Below are 19,530 nucleotides of genomic sequence, written 5' to 3'. Positions count from 1 at the left end.
ACGTCATTGTTGACTGGCCCTCCCCTCCCTCCCCCTTCCCCCTCCCCCCTCCGTCCTCCCCTCCCCCTCCCTTCCCCCTCCACCCTACCCCCTCCCCTTCTCCCCTCGCCCTCCCCCTCCCTTTTCCCCCTCCCCTCCATTTTCCCCCTCCCCCCCTTTTCCCCCTCCCTTTTCCCCCTCCCCCTCCCTTTTCCCCCTCCCCCTTCCCCTCCCCCCTACCCCTTCCCCTTCCCCCCTTCACAACTTGTGATGCGACGTGAATAGTGCATGGAAAAGGTCGGCAAAACTGATTTTGGGAGGAAATGTTTTCCAATCATCTAAGGGCTCAAGTTTTTTAGGGTCATAAAGGGGTCTAAAGTGTTTAACGAATCAATGATCTTAAAAGGGCCAAATGGGGTCTAAATTCTAATGGTGTCTAAGGACTAAAGAGCAAAAGGGGTCAAAAGTGTCCAAATGGTCTTAAATTGGCCAAAGTGTCTTAAAAAGTCAATAGGTCTGAAAAGTGTCAAAAGGTGTATATGTCTCAAAAGGGTTGAAATGTGTACGAAAGGGTCTAAACGGTGTAAAGGTTTAAGGGGTGTAAAGAGTCGAAAAGGGTCTAAGGAGTGGAAGGGGTCTAAAGGTGTGTAAATGGTCAAAGGGGTGTAAAGGGTCTAAAGGGATCTAAGCTGTGTAAAGGGTCTAAGGAGTGTTAGGGGTCAAATGGGGTGTAAATGGTCGAAAGGGTGTAAATTGTCAAAGAGGTCTTAGGGGGTGTAAAGGGTCGAATGGAGTCTAAGGGGTTTAAAAGGTCTTAGGTGTCTAAAGGGTGTAAATGGTCGAAGGGGTGTAAATTGTCAAAGAGGTCTAAGGGGGTGTAAAGTGTCTAAAGGGGTTGGAGGGGTGTAAAGGGTCTAATGATGTCTAAAGGGTTTAAAGGGGTCTAAAGCTGTTCTAAGGGTTGTAAAGGGTCAATGATTTCTAAGGGGGTGTAAAGGGTAAAAGGGATCTAAGGGGGTGTAAAGGGTCAAAGGGGTGGAAAGGGTCTAAAGTGTGTAAAGGAGTGAAGGTGTAGTAAAGAAATTACCTCAGGTTCAGAAATAAATTCTGAACCCCCCCCCCCCCTTCACATGCCTCCCCCCCTTCACATGCCTCCCCCCCTTCACATGCCTCCCCCCCAAAGCCCTCTCCCTCCCACAGATCTCTCGATGTCTCCATGTCTCTCGGTCCCTGCTCTCAAATGTTGTGTTTGTGTCCTTCCCCCTCTCTCCCCATCTTGTCTACCGCTCCCGATGTTATTTGTTTTATGTGTCTGTTTGTCTTTCTGTGTGATTAACGTTCGCTCTTTCACGAGCCTCGATCTTGTATACAAAAAAATTAACTCGGGCGTGCAACACGACAATAACGGGCCAAATGACCTCCTCATCACCGTCACGGTATAAAATCCATTTTTAGGTATTGTGGTTAAAAATCTGATGGTAAAAAGTTTTGTTGTGATTAACCTGGGGAGTTCAAAGCAGTTTGATCCCAAACAAAGAGCAAAACAAACAACTCACCTTTGTTTTAATGATGAGGTAATGTTGGAGGTTCCCTCACCCGTTGTCAAGTGGGGTTTGTTGTTGGCGTCACATGGGTCCTTTTTTCCACAATCTATTTTTTCACCCTTGAGAGTGATGTTTGATGAACAGAAAAATTACCTTTATTACCGATGTATAGGTTGTGTTTGTATTATTTTTTTAAATTATTTTTATTTTTTTATTTTTTGGTATACAAGATCGAGGCTCATGTAAGAGCCAACATTAATGACAAAAAAAACAAACGGACACATAAGACGAAATAAAGGGAGCGGGAGTCAAGATGGGGAGAGAGGGGGAAGCACACAAGTACAACATTTGAGAGGAGGGACATCGGGCATTAATTAGCGCATTTGAGAGGTCACATGACTCCGTCTTTGCCGAACTTACTGATCATGTTAACCTCTTAATTAAGAGTTGTTTCTCACATATGATAACATATTTGATGATTGGAGCTCACCATCAAACTAATTATATCGATATCCGTGTTTAAGATAAAAATTGGGCTTTTTAAAAGATTTGTATATGTGGATCGACCCTCGGAGATCATGGCGACAGTTGGCGGCTCGGATGGTTTTAAGTTATGAATCGTGAGAAAATAACTGTTTTAAAACCCCTATTTATGTGCAGGGTGGTAAAAGATGTTATCCTATGAAGTTTCGTGCCGATTAACCTTAGGAGCTCAGAGGAGTAGGTTCACAAATAAACAAACAAACGGACATTTCGCTTTTATATATATACATATACACACACAAACACACCATGTCTGCTGTGCAAACCTATCAAAGGCATTTTAACACTGGTGCTCATACCGAATGCCATGGTGTAGTCACATTTAAGGGCTATCTTGTTTCAGCAGCAGGTGGTAACAGTGATGCAGTTCAAAGAAGAAGAGTACTTAGCCAAGCACCCCCTTCATAATTGAATATGGGCTGACAACACTCAGATGTTTTACAAATTGTCTTGGGATAATACTCATCACTCAACAATAGCACAGAGACCTTGAAATGGCTAGGATTGAGGTATGCTGTGTACCTATGCCAAAAAAGAATTATACCGATTACCGATGCGTAATGGCCTACTATTTGGAAAAAACAATGTGGCATCCAAACCCAATTGTTTTTCCAAAAATCCAAATGGGAGTTTGAAAAACTCCAAAATCCAAATTTCAAAAAAATCAAAATCCAAAAAACAAACATCCCCCCAAAAATCCAAATGTGGCAAACTTAGCATCCAAATGGGAGTGCTCACAGAAATACTCGATGATGTAACGACCTGAATGGATTCCATTTGTCGCAAACTTACATTGTACAAACTCCAATGTGACTGTATTAACTTCCTGTCATCTTGTCAGTCTTGGAATACGTAGATAATATTAAAAAATCGAAACATTTGAAGATTAAGGTTTCATATGCAATGAACAAATGAACAAGTTCATTCAATGTAGGCTGTATACCTCCTAAAACAGATGCCAAGTGACCTGCCACATATCTGAACCACTTCCTGTTTCTGTGCATAACATGATGAAGGATGAATAATCCCCATTGCTGAAGTTTTGTGTTGTTGCAAAAACCTTTTGGATTAGGAAGAAAAAAAGCAAATCTAGATACATCTTCTTTCAAAAGTCTTTGCAAAGGAGAGCAAGTCCATGATTCATTGCAACAGAATCGATGAACCAAAACAGCCGTCAGATCGCAATGGCTTCTCCAGGCTCCCAGTATGTTGGCATAATGGCATGGGGAATGGGGTGGAGAGAAGGTCCGTGCTGGATATGCGGAGTCGACCGAGGTCCGCGATCAAAGCGTGGCCAATTTGAAGGTGAGGTGGCGATGAGCCGAGGAGACATTGCGCTCCGAAGAATGATTCTCTGCACTGAGAATGAGCAACGCTCCTCCAGTCCTATGTACCGTCCTTTCATGGCACTGGAGAGGTGAACAGCAAAACAGCACTTAGCCAAGCGCTCCTTTTTGTACACAGGTATGCAGAGTCGAGGCTCATGGAAGACCTAGAACATTGAACGGATCAGGACGCAACAGAAGAAAAGGAACAGTAGAGAGAGAGGGTGGGGGGAGACTCCAACAGCAGAATTGAAGGATAAAATAGAGGGAGACTTGTACAAGCAATTGGTGTGAGGAGGAATGAGGCGTAGGAAAGTGGTGGTCGTCTTGGGGGTGGTTTGGGTGTGGGGGAGGGGGAGGTTAAGGGGGTTTGCGTTAACTAAAGTAGAAAAGATAATGGTTTTGGATTGGACATGATCTGAGATGGTGGTGAACAGCTGTCTTGAAGATCTGGAGGGGAGAATGAGATTGAAGAGCATGTAGAAGTTGATTCCACAGTTGGGAAAAAGAGGAACAAACGGAAGGAGGTGAGCAGTGATCCTGGATTTTGGGAGATTCACCACAAGCTGGTTGATGGTGGATTGTCTGAGCCCTGCATACACCTGTGGGAAGGGGAGGGAAGTGTTGAGGACAAAGTACGGAAAGAGCAGAGGGTGTAAGACCAGAAACGAGGTGTTTAAAGACAGAGAGACCACAGACCTTTCTGTGATGGCGAAGTGATGTCTCATAGAACCAGCTTCATTGGAAGAAGATTCCAATGATCGTGAAGGCCTTGGTTTCCACAGCTGAGCAAGGTGTGAGGCAGGGGAGCCAATCTAGAGGGGAGGGCAGTACTCCATCAAGCTGCGTATGAAAGCCTAGTAGGTGGATATGAGTTCAGGTGTGCAAGGAAAGACTTTGTACGTGCCAAGGAAGGTCAAGTTTGTTTTCCAGGAAGAGAAGGCAAGTTGTTTCAGATCAACGTCCTCACCACATGATTCAGTGTACCATGGGTAGGAATAAAGGTAGGATAACTGAATACGAGATGGGATGAATCTGTACATGAGAGAGAGCAAGTTTCTGTGGAAGAATTCCCAGGATGAGTTAACACCAGGAGCGGTAGATATGGATGATCAGTCCTGAAGAGAGATATCGACTTGAAAAATGCCAGACTCACCGGCATTGAGGAAGCTCTAGGTCGAGTAGAATAGCTGGAGAGATGATAACCCTCACAGGAATAATTATCAGGTGAACCAATTGAAGTAGAGAAAGATCAGGAGACATTTCCATGGAAGTTTGTCATCATCAAGTCCAGAAGGGAGGGTTTCCCATTGGGAAAAATCCAGGTTGGAAGGTTCACGGAATGAGTCGGTCCCATGGAGTCACAGAAGTCCTTCGTTGAAGTACCATGGCTGGTGAGAGAGCCAAGTTGCATGCTGAGAATTGAAATTGTCACCGATTAGGAAGAGAGAGTTGGGATGAGTGGTAAAAAGTTTCACCATGTTGTGGGACAAAGAGATGTGGCGGAATGGGGGGGGGGGCGGGGGGGGTGGGGTGGAGGACACTTTGAGGAGGCAGGTTGAGGAGGAGGCTTTGAGGGAGTGAAATGAGGGGAAAGTTTGAATGTTTCAAGTTACAAAATTTGTAAATCAAGACTGAATGTTACAATCCAAATCTCGTCTCTTGAAATGAACCGTGCAGCAGGGAAGATGGTGTTTCCTCGATGAGATCGATCATAATATGCGTATAACTGATCAATGACAGACACAAGTAGAGCTCGTATATGGATGTAATGGGGCATTTCCACAGCGACACGAGTCGTGTACTTCCGCTATATGTGACGTTGTACGACACGGAGTTTTTTGCATGAAATAAAGAATTCATAATCTGAATATATGACGTGTACGACTACCTGCCTGTACAGCAGGACACCTTGACATATTCTCACACTCAGTACCTGAGCCTTGCCACGTATGCGCGTGTGTGACGTGTACCTTTAAAACTTCCAGGTTTTTGTGCATTTTGCTTCCATGCAAACATTGCACTTATTGTAGTTAAACATTTATTTTGATCCACGACCTGTTCAATTTCATGTGGGAATCATGAGCAGTTTTCTTGACATTCGTGATTATCACCCCTGTGTGTTTGTCTGTCCGTTTGTGAACAAGCTATCTCAGAAAGTTGCGGACGGATTCGGACGAAATTTGGCAGCGATGTAGCGTATGTGACAAGGACGAAATGATTAGATTTTGGTGAAGATCCGGATTCGGATCCGGCTACTAGAATTTTTTAGTGATTCTTCGCCATTGGGAGACAGGGCCAAAAACGATACCGTGAAATGGGGTGAATAGGGACAGCAAGGTGAATAGGGACAGCAAGGTGAATAGGGACAGCAAGGTGAATAGGGACAGCAAGGTGAAGAGGGGCAGCAAGGTGAATAGGGACAGCAAGGTGAATAGGGGCAGCAAGGTGAATAGGGGCAGCAAGGTGAATAGGGACAGCAAGGTGAATAGGGACAGCAAGGTGAATAGGGACAGCAAGGTGAATAGGGACAGCAAGGTGAATAGGGACAGCAAGGTGAATAGGGACAGCAAGGTGAATAGGGACAGCAAGGTGAATAGGGACAGCAAGGTGAATAGGGACAGCAAGGTGAATAGGGACAGCAAGGTGAATAGGGACAGCAAGGTGAATAGGGACAGCAAGGTGAATAGGGGCAGCAAGGTGAATAGGGACAGCAAGGTGAATAGGGGCAGCAAGGTGAATAGGGGCAGCAAGGTGAATAGGGACAGCAAGGTGAATAGGGACAGCAAGGTGAATAGGGGCAGCAAGGTGAATAGGGGCAGCAAGGTGAATAGGGACAGCAAGGTGAATAGGGACAGCAAGGTGAATAGGGACAGCAAGGTGAATAGGGACAGCAAGGTGAATAGGGACAGCAAGGTGAATAGGGGCAGCAAGGTGAATAGGGACAGCAAGGTGAATAGGGGCAGCAAGGTGAATAGGGGCAGCAAGGTGAATAGGGACAGCAAGGTGAATAGGGGCAGCAAGGTGAATAGGGGCAGCAAGGTGAATAGGGACAGCAAGGTGAATAGGGACAGCAAGGTGAATAGGGGCAGCAAGGCGAATAGGGACAGCAAGGTGAATAGGGACAGCAAGGTGAATAGGGACAGCAAGGTGAATAGGGACAGCAAGGTGAATAGGGACAGCAAGGTGAATAGGGACACAAACTGAAAAAAAGTTCGGAAACTTTTTTCGCTGAAAATTGATAACCACACTGATTTGTTGGTATTTGGGTTGAAAGTGTTCTCTTGTTTTAAAAAAAAGCAACTTATAGTCCCTATTAACCCCATATATGGGTTAAATAGGAATAAATAGGATTTTTATGGCTGTCCCTATTCACCCCGTTTTACGGGTGAATAGGGACAGTCACTAATACAAAAAAATCATCATCAATAAACAATCCTGAGTTTCCAACTTATTGATAAATTGATCGCTCAGATGGAGGCACATAATATGCACCCATAATATAAACCACGGTGCCAATGAAAAAAAATATGGGGTAAAAAGTTTCTCCAAACTGTCCCGATTTCTTGATGATGATTTTTTTGTATTAGTGACTGTCCCTATTCACCCGTAAAACGGGGTGAATAGGGACAGCCATAAAAATCCTATTTATTCCTATTTAACCCATATATGGGGTTAATAGGGACTATAAGTTGCTTTTTAAAAAAACAAGAGAACACTTTCAACCCAAATACCAACAAATCAGCATGGTTATCAATTTTCAGTGAAAAAAGTTTCCGAACTTTTTTTCACCTTGCTGTCCCTATTCACCTTGCTGTCCCTATTCACCTTGCTGTCCCTATTCACCTTGCGGTCCCTATTCACCTTGCTGCCCCTCTTCACCTTGCTGTCCCTATTCACCTTGCTGTCCCTATTCACCTTGCTGTCCCTATTCACCTTGCTGTCCCTATTCACCTTGCTGTCCCTATTCACCTTGCTGTCCCTATTCACCTTGCTGTCCCTATTCACCTTGCTGCCCCTCTTCACCTTGCTGTCCCTATTCACCTTGCTGTCCCTATTCACCTTGCTGTCCCTATTCACCTTGCTGTCCCTATTCACCTTGCTGTCCCTATTCACCTTGCTGCCCCTCTTCACCTTGCTGTCCCTATTCACCTTGCTGTCCCTATTCACCTTGCTGTCCCTATTCACCTTGCTGTCCCTATTCACCTGGCTGTCCCTATTCACCTTGCTGTCCCTATTCACCTTGCTGTCCCTATTCACCTTGCTGCCCCTCTTCACCTTGCTGTCCCTATTCACCTTGCTGTCCCTATTCACCTTGCTGTCCCTATTCACCTTGCTGTCCCTATTCACCTTGCTGTCCCTATTCACCTTGCTGTCCCTATTCACCTTGCTGCCCCTCTTCACCTTGCTGTCCCTATTCACCTTGCTGTCCCTATTCGCCTTGCTGTCCCTATTCACCTTGCTGTCCCTATTCACCTGGCTGTCCCTATTCACCTTGCTGTCCCTATTCACCTTGCTGTCCCTATTCACCTTGCTGCCCCTATTCACCTGGCTGTCCCTATTCACCTTGCTGTCCCTATTCACCTTGCTGTCCCTATTCACCTTGCTGTCCCTATTCACCTTGCTGTCCCTATTCACCTTGCTGCCCCTCTTCACCTTGCTGTCCCTATTCACCTTGCTGTCCCTATTCACCTTGCTGTCCCTATTCACCTTGCTGCCCCTATTCACCTTGCTGCCCCTATTCACCTTGCTGCCCCTATTCACCTTGCTGTCCCTATTCACCTTGCTGTCCCTATTCACCTTGCTGCCCCTCTTCACCTTGCTGTCCCTATTCACCTTGCTGTCCCTATTCACCTTGCTGCCCCTATTCACCTTGCTGCCCCTATTCACCTTGCTGCCCCTATTCACCTTGCTGTCCCTATTCACCTTGCTGTCCCTATTCACCTTGCTGTCCCTATTCACCTTGCTGTCCCTATTCACCTTGCTGCTCCTATTCACCTTGCTGCCCCTATTCGCCTTGCTGCCCCTATTCGCCTTGCTGTCCCTATTCACCTTGCTGCCCCTATTCACCTTGCTGCCCCTATTCACCTTGCTGCCCCTATTCACCTTGCTGCCCCTATTCACCTTGCTGTCCCTATTTGCCTTGCTGCTCCTATTCACCTTGCTGCCCCTATTCACCTTGCTGCCCCTATTCACCTTGCTGCCCCTATTCGCCTTGCTGCCCCTATTCGCCTTGCTGCCCCTATTCGCCTTGCTGCCCCTATTCGCCTTGCTGCCCCTATTCGCCTTGCTGCCCCTATTCGCCTTGCTGCCCCTATTCGCCTTGCTGCCCCTATTCACCTTGCTGTCCCTATTCGCCTTGCTGCCCCTATTCGCCTTGCTGCCCCTATTCGCCTTGCTGTCCCTATTCACCTTGCTGTCCCTATTCACCTTGCTGTCGCTATTCACCTTGCTGTCCCTATTCACCTTGCTGTCCCTATTCACCTTGCTGCCCCTCTTCACCTTGCTGTCCCTATTCACCCCCATTTCACGGTACATAGTAGGATATCTCAAAAGGTTGTGGACGGATTCGGACGAAATTTGACAGACATGTAGCGTAGTGACAAGGACGAAATGATTAGATTTTGGTGAAGATCCGGATTCGGATCCGGCTACTAGAATTTTTTTAGTGATTCTTCGCCATTGGAAGATAGGGGCAAAAACGATACATAGCAGGATATCTCAAAAAGTTGTGGACGGATTTGGACGAAACTTGGTGGACCGGTAGGGTGTGTGACAAGGAAGAATCTAGTCAATTTTGATGCAGATCTGAATATGGATTCGGATGCGATAATTATTTAATTCATAAGTGATTCTTCACCATTGAGAGATCGGGTGAAAAGCGATATATAACATGATATTTTAAAAAGTTATGGACGAGTTATGAATAAACTTGGTGGACGAGTTGGTTTGGTGACGAGAACAAGCCGAATACATTTTGGTTCAGGTCCGAGTTGACCTATCAGTGGGATACAAAACATAAACAGTTCAGCCTGGCGGAGGTATGCGCTCGACCGAGTGCCGGTCTAGTTCATGATGAGACAACCCTGCGATTGGATAGATGCTTGAAAATGTATTCGGGTTCAACCTCAAAGAAGGGTGAGAAAAACTTCCACCCGGGGTATGGTAAAAACCCCAGGGCCTACATAGACATTAAAAAAGTACGAAAATGTTCTTACTTTTGGCCTGCTTTGCACGACACGTACATGATGAAATTGTTTCGATGTTGATCATTCCTTAAGAAACTGGCGTTTTTCTGCATAGGAAAACATTTCAGCACAGATTTCTTTCTGCTCCATCCTTCAGAGTGCAAAGATCCTCAAAGGCAACAAATTTGTAACAACGGTAGGACAAGATGCATTATCGACATTTCATCTGGTACAAGGAAGTTCTGAACAGAACACGAGCCACCACGTGGATCGCAAAACTCGCACAGGAGAAGGCGGCCTGTCAGTGATTAGACCTCGAGGCCTTACCGATCAGGCGAGACACCTTCTACGGCTTGGTGATCTCCGCAGCCAAGTTAACCATCGGCGAAAGGTGATTTGAAGCACCGGGCATCACGCCAAAGCAAACGGAAATTCACCTTGGCCTATGTCGTGGTGTTCGTCATTGGCTGCTTAACTGAGCACATTTAAATGTTTGCCTGGCCTACCTCATCGCACACCCTGAGCCAGTTTACGGGCCCCGCTGCAAGCAAGCACAATTGAGTGGGATTAACCGAGGTGGCTTGAGGAATGGCCGACCGGACTGGCAGGTGTAAGGTGTGCGCTGCCATGCATGTTTATTTGCACAAACATCTCGAGGAGGTCAGACAATCGGTATTTTGTCAGTGACTTCATAAAATTGCGACTCATACCGTGACCCGTGAAGGCGTTCAAAAAGGATTGATTACTCGAAGGCGCTCGGCCTTGTAGAAATAGCTTGGTTTTTGGTGTCCGAAGCAGGTTGCTTATCTCTCTTTTTTAATTGGGACTTGGTACACTAAAAAAACAAAGCATGGACATCTTTTTATACTCAGACCAAGATCAGGCGGAATTAAAATGTCACCTTTTTTTGGCCCTAGGTACACTAAAAAAAAAAGCATGGACATCTTTTTATACTCAAACCAAGATCAGACGGAATTAAAATGTCACCTTTTTAAATTGGGCTTTGGTAAATTGGGCTAAAAAAACAAGGCATGGACATCTTTTTATACTCAGACCAAGATCAGACGGAATTAAAATGTTAAAGCGCGGCGTTACGCGCGCTGCTTGCGAGCAAGGAGGAAGCGGACAAGCGGTAACTTATAAGCGTCTTTATTTCAGGAGCTCACTGTAACACTGGCGCGCTCCGGGCTGCGCGCCCGGTGTATATCATGAGGCCACGCCTACCCCTCGGGCGTGGCCACCGCCCACTTGGTGCGCGGAATGATGTCACCACGCCAGTGGGCTTTTGTGTCCGCCACACGCGCCCCCCCAGAATTCCCGCGCACCTGGAGGGCCAGTTTGCGGGGCAGACGAATGACCCGGCCAAAGCGCCCCCTGGCGATCGGCGGCGTCCGGGGTGCAGGGATGCCAGGTGGGATGCCCCTGGCTGCCCCTGGGATGGGTGCAGGACCGGGGGGCGGCGTGGCGGCGGGGCTGGGCGGTGCCGGGGGTCCACCCGCAGGGGGGCGGCCCCGACGTGGGGGTCGGGCCACTGGCGGTGGATGGTCCACGTCGAGGTGGGCCGGCTTGAGGCGGTCTACCGAAACGCGGTCAGGAGTACCGCCGATGTCCAGGGTGAAGTGCTTCGCCCCGGTCTCCAGCACGTGGAAAGGCCCGTCGTACGGGGGCCGCAGTGGTGTCCGGTGGGCATCGTGGCGGACGAAGACGTACTCCGCCGTGCGAAGCTCCGGGGCGACGTGCGTCGGTGGGTGCCCGTGGCATGCCGTTGGCACCGGGGCGAACCTCTGGGTGGTCTCTTGCAGAGCGGAGCGCTGCTGTGCCGCGGACCATGGTGCCGTGGAGTCGGGGAGGAACTCGCCCGGCACCCGCAGCGGTTGCCCGAAGACCAACTCCGCCGCGGATGCGCGCAGGTCCTCCTTGGGCGCCGTCCAGAGGCCCAGCAGGACCCAGGGGAGCCTGTCGACCCAGCCGCCGTCGCGGAGGGTGGCCCGGAGCGCGGCCTTCAATGAGCGGTGAAATCGCTCACACAGGCCGTTAGCCTGGGGGTGGTAGGCCGTGGTTCGGTGCAGCCGGACCCCGAGCCCCTGCGCGACCGCCCCCCAGAGCTCCGAGGTGAACTGGGGGCCGCGGTCGGACGAGATGTCTGAGGGGGCGCCGAACCGGGCGACCCAGGTGGCGATGAAAGCCTGCGCGACATCGGCCGCCGTTGTCGACGCCAAGGGCACGGCCTCCGGCCACCGGGTGGTGCGGTCCACCATGGTGAGGATGTAGGTGAAACCCCGCGAGGGGGGCAGAGGTCCCACCAGGTCCACGTGGACGTGGTCAAACCGGCGTTCCGGCACCGTGAACGGGGCCAACGGGGCCTGGGTGTGCCGGTGCACCTTGGCGCGCTGGCACGTCCTGGCCCAGCCGCGGACGGCCTTCCCGGAGGCCATGCCAGACGAACTTGTCGGCGATCAGCCTTTGGGAGGCCGTCGCGCCCGGGTGGGACAGGCCGTGGATGGCGTCAAACACCTGGCGCTGCCAGCCCGCGGGCACGATGGGGCGAGGACGCCCGAGGGAGACGTCGCACAAGAGGGCCGCGCCCGCGTCGTCGAACGCCACCTCGGTGACGCGGAGGCCCGTGACGGCGGTCCGCAAGGCCTGGACGTCGGGGTCAGCGGCCTGGTCCACTGCCATCCGGGCATAGTCGATGCCGAGGTGGACTGCGTGGGCGACGGCCCGGGAAAGGCAATCCGCCACCGGGTTGTCCTTCCCCGCGACGTGCTGGATGTCCGTCGTGTACTCGGACACGGCCGAGAGGTGACGCTGCTGCCGGGCCGACCACGGCTCGGTGACCTTGCCCATCGCGAAGATCAGCGGCTTGTGGTCGACGAAGGCAGTGAACGCACGGCCCTCGAGCAGATGGCGGAAGTGCCTGACCGCCAAGTGAAGCCCGAGCAACTCGCGGTCGAAGGTACTGTAACGGCGTTCGGGCAGGCGAAGCTGCCGGCTAAAGAACGCCAGCGGTTGCCAAGCTCCACGCACCCATTGCTCGTGCACCGCGCCCACCGCGTAGTCCGAGGCATCGGTGGTGAGGGCGATCGGTGCATCGGGCGCCGGGTGCGCGAGCATGGTGGCGTTAGCCAAGGCGAGCTTCGCGCCCGTGAACGCCATGTCCATCTGCTCGGTCCAGGTAATGTCGCCTTTGCCCGGCTTACCTCGGAGAGCTTCGTGCAGGGGGCGCAGGAGCTGGGCGATACGGGGCAGGAACCGATGGTAAAAGTTCACCATGCCCAGGAACTCCTGCAGCCCTCTGATCGTGCGGGGGCGCGGAAACCCCTTCACCGCCTCCACCTTGGCCGGCAGGGGGACGGCTCCGTGCCTGGTGACACGGTGCCCCAGAAAATCGATTATGGTGGCGCCGAACCGGCACTTTGCAGGGTTCACAATCAGGCCATGCTGGCCCAGGCGTTCAAAGAGCGTGCGGAGGTGGCGTAGGTGCTCTTCGCGGGACGCGCTGGTGATGAGGATATCGTCCAGGTAGACGTAGACAAAATCCAAGTCACGCAGGACGCTGTCCATCAGTCGCTGGAACGCCTGAGCCGCATTCGTCAGACCGAAGGGCATGCGCAGGAACTCGAAGAGTCCGAATGGCGTGATGACCGCCGTCTTCGGGACGTCCTCCGGCCTGACGGGGACCTGATGGTAGCCGCGTATGAGGTCAACCTTCGAGAAGAAGGACATGCCCGCCAAACGGGCGGAAAAGTCCTGAATGTGGGGGACGGGGTAGTAGTCGGGAGTCGTGGCGTCATTGAGACGGCGATAGTCCCCGCACGGTCGCCATCCCCCGCCGGGCTTCGGCACGATGTGCAGCGGCGACGCCCAAGCGCTCTCTGAGCGCCGAACGATGCCGAGTCGCTCCAGGGTAGCGAACGCCGCTTTTGCCACCGCCAGCTTCGTCGGCTCGAGGCGGCGTGCCCGGGCGTAGACCGGTGGCCCGACGGTGGGGATGTGATGGGCCACCCCATGCTTGACGGCCCCCGCTGAGAAGGTGGGCCGCGTGAGGGTCGGGAAGCCGGCGAGGAGGCGGGTGAATGCGTCCGCTGCCGGAAGCGTACAGACCAACGTGGCCGGAACCGAACCGTTCGGCAAGCCGCTTGGCAAGCCGCTCGTTGAGCTGAGCAACGCACAAGCGAGCGAGCTGAACGTCTCGGCCTGGACAAGACGTCTTCGCTTGACGTCGACCAGGAGCCCATTAGCGCACAGGAAGTCCGCGCCAAGCAGTGCCATGGGCACGTCGGCGGTGACGAACGTCCATCGGAAAACCTGCCCTCCGAACCACAGAGAGAGGCAGCGTTTTCCGTACGTACGGATGGGCGTCCCGTTCGCGGCAAGCAGCGCGGGGCCCCCACCCGCGGCGTGCTTGTCTGACGTGCCGGCGGGAACGACACTCACCTGCGCTCCCGTGTCGCACAGGTAACGGCGCCCGGAGAAGGTGTCCGTTATGAACAGCAGGCTGCTCGAACGGCCGGCGCTCATCGCCACTATTGAGCGCTGGCCCGGGCGTTTCCCGACCTGTTGAAGGAGCATGGCGGATGACACTGCCGAGCTTCGTGGCCGAACTTGGCGTGGAACCAGCACCAGGTGGTGGAGCTGGAGGAGCGCGGCTGGCTCCGCCAGGCCGGTGGAGTTGGCGGGTTTCCCCGCGGTGGCGGTTTTCGCCGTGGCGGTGGGCGGGGCATGGCGGCGGTCACGAGGTGCGTATCAGCATGCTGCGTATGCTGTATAAGCTGATGCTGTGGATCAGCAGCATCAGCAGCATCAGCCACGAGGGCCGCGACGGCCACGCCGACTCTCGCCCGCGTGTCCGAAGCGGCGAAGTACTTGTCCGCCTCGGCTGCCAATGCTCGGGGTTCAGTTAGCCCGGTCCCGGCCAACGCGAGGCGAACCTGCGCTGGAAGTTGGCGACGGAAAAGCGCCCGGAATAGAGAACCGGGGGCTTCGTCGCCCAACAGTGACAGCATATGGTCCATTCGGACCGACGGGCGCGTGTCACCGAGCTCGGGGAGATCCAGGAGGCGGTCGGCCCGTGCGTCGTCTGTGAGGCCGAACGTGGCTAGGAGTAGCCGCTTGAGTGCCTCGTACTTGTGGCCGTCCGGTGGGTGGCGAAGGACGGACACAACTCGAGCGGCCGTGCCGGGCCCGAGGGAGGCGACGACGTGGCCATAGCGCGTGTCATCGCCGGTGAGGCGCCGAAGCTGAAATTGGGCTTCGGCCTGGACGAACCAGACTTCGGCCTGAGCCTCCCAAAATTCGGGAAGTTTGACGAAGTTGGCCATGGCAATGGCGTCGCGTGTGGAAGGATCGCTCCGGCAGATCCAACGTCGAGGGGGTCACCAGTAAAGCGCGGCGTTACGCGCGCTGCTTGCGAGCAAGGAGGAAGCAGACAAGCGGTAACTTATAAGCGTCTTTATTTCAGGAGCTCACTGTAACACTGGCGCGCTCAGGGCTGCGCGCCCGGTGTATATCATGAGGCCACGCCTACCCCTTGGGCGTGGCCACCGCCCACTTGGTGCGCGGAATGATGTCACCACGCCAGTGGGCTTTTGTGTCCGCCACAATGTCACCTTTTTAAATTGGGCTTTGGTATACTAAAAAAACAAAGCATGGACATCTTTTTATACTCAGACCAAGATCAGACGGAATTAAAATGTCACCTTTTTTAATTTGGACTTGGTACACTAAAAAAAAAAGCATGGACATCTTTTTACACTCAAACCAAGATCAGACGGAATTAAAATGTCACCTTTTTAAATTCGGCTTTGGTATACTAAAAAAACAAAGCATGGACATCTTTTTATACTCAGACCAAGATTAGACGGAATTAAAATGTCACCTTTTTTAATTGGGACTTGGTACACTAAAAAAACAAAGCATGGACATCTTTTTACACTCAGACCAAGATCAGACGGAATTAAAATGTCACCTTTTTTAATTGGGCCATCGTACACTAAAAAAACAAAGCATGGACATCTTTTTACACTCAGACCAAGATCAGACGGAATTAAAATGTCACCTTTTTTAATTGGGCCTTGGTACACTAAAAAAACAAAGCATGGACATCTTTTTATACTCAAACCAAATCAGACGGAATGAAAATGTCACCTTTTTAAATTGGGCTTTGGTAAATTGGGCTAAAAAAACAAAGCATGGACATCTTTTTATACTCAGACCAAGATCAGACGGAATTAAAATGTCACCTTTTTAATTGGGACTTGGTACACAAAAAAAAAAAAGCATGGACATCTTTTTACACTCAAACCAAGATCAGACGGAATTAAAATGTCACCTTTTTAAATTGGGCTTTGGTATACTAAAAAAACAAAGCATGGACATCTTTTTATACTCAGACCAAGATTAGACGGAATTAAAATGTCACCTTTTTTAATTGGGACTTCGTACACTAAAAAAACAAAGCATGGACATCTTTTTACACTCAGACCAAGATCAGATGGAATTAAAATGTCACCTTTTTTAATTGGGCCATCGTACACTAAAAAAAACAAAGCATGGACATCTTTTTATACTCAAACCAAGATCATACGGAATTAAAATGTCACCTTTTTTAATTGGGACTTGGTACACTAAAAAAACAAAGCATGGACATCTTTTTACACTCAGACCAAGATCAGATGGAATTAAAATGTCACCTTTTTTAATTGGGCCATCGTACACTAAAAAAACAAAGCATGGACATCTTTTTACACTCAAACCAAGATCAGACGGAATTAAAATGTCACCTTTTTAAATTGGGCTTTGGTATACTAAAAAAACAAAGCATGGACATCTTTTTATACTCAGACCAAGATTAGACGGAATTAAAATGTCACCTTTTTTAATTGGGACTTCGTACACTAAAAAAACAAAGCATGGACATCTTTTTACACTCAGACCAAGATCAGATGGAATTAAAATGTCACCTTTTTTAATTGGGCCATCGTACACTAAAAAAACAAAGCATGGACATCTTTTTATACTCAGACCAAGATTAGACGGAATTAAAATGTCACCTTTTTTAATTGGGACTTGGTACACTAAAAAAACAAAGCATGGACATCTTTTTACACTCAGACCAAGATTAGACGGAATTAAAATGTCACCTTTTGTAATTGGGACTTGGTACACTAAAAAAACAAAATATGGACATCTTTTTACACTCAAACCAAGATCAGACGGAATTAAAATGTCACTTTTTTAAATTGGGCTTTGGTATACTAAAAAAACAAAGCATGGACATCTTTTTACACTCAGACCAAGATCAGACGGAATTAAAATATCACCTTTTGTAATTGGGACTTCGTACACTAAAAAAACAAAGCATGGACATCTTTTTATACTCAAACCAAGATCAGACGGAATTAAAATGTCACCTTTTTTAATTGGGACTTGGTACACGAAAAAAACAAAGCATGGACATCTTTTTATACTCAAACCAAGATCATACGGAATTAAAATGTCACCTTTTTAAATTGGGCTTTGGTATACTAAAAAAACAAAGCATGGACATCTTTTTATACTCAGACCAAGATTAGACGGAATTAAAATGTCACCTTTTTTAATTGGGACTTGGTACACTAAAAAAACAAAGCATGGACATCTTTTTATACTCAAACCAAGATCATACAGAATTAAAATGTCACCTTTTTAAATTGGGCTTTGGTATACTAAAAAGACAAAGCATGGACATCTTTTTATACTCAGACCAAGATTAGACGGAATTAAAATGTCACCTTTTGTAATTGGGACTTGGTACACTAAAAAAACAAAATATGGACATCTTTTTACACTCAAACCAAGATCAGACGGAATTAAAATGTCACCTTTTTAAATTGGGCTTTGGTACACAAAAAAAACAAAATATGGACATCTTTTTACACTCAAACCAAGATTAGACGGAATTAAAATGTCACCTTTTGTAATTGGGACTTGGTACACTAAAAAAACAAAGCATGGACATCTTTTTACACTCAAACCAAGATCAGACGGAATTAAAATGTCACCTTTTTAAATTGGGACTTGGTATACTAAAAAAACAAAGCATGGACATCTTTTTATACTCAGACCAAGATTAGACGGAATTAAAATGTCACCTTTTTAAATTGGGCTTTGGTACACAAAAAAAACAAAATATGGACATGTTTTTACACTCAAACCAAGATTAGACGGAATTAAAATGTCACCTTTTTTAATTGGGCCATCGTACACTAAAAAAACAAAGCATGGACATCTTTTTACACTCAAACCAAGATCAGACGGAATTTAAATGTCACCTTTTTTAATTGGGCCATCGTACACTAAAAAAACAAAATATGGACATCTTTTTACACTCAAACCAAGATTAGACGGAATTTAAATGTCACCTTTTTTAATTGGGCCATCGTACATTAAAAAAACAAAGCATGGACATCTTTTTATACTCAGACCAAGATTAGACGGAATTAAAATGTCACCTTTTTTAATTGGGCCATCGTACACTAAAAAAACAAAATATGGACATCTTTTTACACTCAAACCAAGATCAGACGGAATTAAAATGTCACCTTTTTAAATTGGGCTTTGGTACACTAAAAAAACAAAATATGGACATCTTTTTACACTCAAACCAAGATCAGACGGAATTTAAATGTCACCTTTTTTAATTGGGCCATCGTACACTAAAAAAACAAAATATGGACATCTTTTTACACTCAAACCAAGATTAGACGGAATTTAAATGTCACCTTTTTTAATTGGGCCATCGTACATTAAAAAAACAAAGCATGGACATCTTTTTATACTCAGACCAAGATTAGACGGAATTAAAATGTCACCTTTTTTAATTGGGCCATCGTACACTAAAAAAACAAAATATGGACATCTTTTTACACTCAAACCAAGATCAGACGGAATTAAAATGTCACCTTTTTAAATTGGGCTTTGGTACACTAAAAAGACAAAGCATGAACATCTTTTTATACTCAGACCAAGATCAGACGGAATTAAAATGTCACCTTTTTATCCCTTATATTACAATCTTATCGCATGAAAGCTTCAATGAAAATGTCGTGCTTGTGATGGAGAAACCCTGCGCCACGAATCAGAAGGCCGAACACAATTACTACGGAATCGACCGCATTGCTGAAAAAGTATAAGATTCGAAACAACAAAGTTGTGCATTTGGGAGAAAAAACGTTGAAAAGAACATACGGAATGGGATAACAGAGATATCATCAATGTGTCGGTCAGATGTTCCATGTTTAAACAGGATGTGACAACCAATAGGCCTAGTTTAAAGGGCTTGACTTGGATCCGAGTGTTGCGGAGAATAAAACGACGTTTTCACTGCACAAAGAAGGGCATTTCTCCCCCCACAAAGGGAATTTACCTGTTGGATTGACACAGACACATTAAACAGAGACAGGAGCTGAGAGCCAAAACCGAGACAAAGATCATTTAACACCGTAATGGAGTCTTAAGAGAAAGGCCTGCCAAGAGCAAGGCCCAATCGTTACTTCGTCCATTTAGCAAGTCTTGAGGACGAAGGTAAAGCCTTTAAACCCGCAATTCATTATTCGGATATAAAGAGGAAAGGTTCTACGTCTGCAGTTTCTACCTCCTTTCCCCCACGCTATTCCCATCTCGTGTCTCCGCCTAATGAATCCTTGTGCCCCGAATACTCCAGGGAGCTAGCCGAGGCGTAGCTTTGGGCAATCTCGGCCGCACCAGCCTGGGAAAGGTGCCAAGTGTTGATCCTAAACAGGCAGGAAGGGCATGTCGGTGAGTCATTGGCTAACGGAGCTTGCTTGTCTTGATCATTCGGCCTTCCTTCGCGTTGGCTTTGGTGTTGAGGTGTGCGTGAGGCCTAGTCGCAGCCTGGGCCTTGTTGAAGTCGATGTTGCTATTAATGGCCTGGAAATTGCTGCCAGTAGC

The 19,530-nt window shown here is 48.4% G+C and overlaps 1 protein-coding gene across 1 annotated transcript in view; it reads left to right on the top strand.

Moving 5' to 3' along the window:
- The window catches only part of LOC137418405 (zinc finger protein 385D), a 691,629-nt gene that overhangs the window by 659,502 nt on the left and 12,597 nt on the right, over positions 1–19,530 (top strand). Inside the window, exon 9 of the mRNA XM_078766432.1 lies at positions 9,737–9,970. Coding sequence (XP_078622558.1) covers positions 9,737–9,970 — 234 coding nt within the window. The remainder of the gene's footprint in view (positions 1–9,736; positions 9,971–19,530) is intronic.

Source organism: Myxine glutinosa, chromosome 12 (assembly GCF_964187855.1).
Source record: "Myxine glutinosa chromosome 12, kmMyxGlut1.1, whole genome shotgun sequence".
NCBI lineage: Eukaryota > Metazoa > Chordata > Myxini > Myxiniformes > Myxinidae > Myxine > Myxine glutinosa.
Note: the sequence above shows the minus strand (reverse complement) of the source record. Positions and strands in the feature narration are given on the sequence as shown.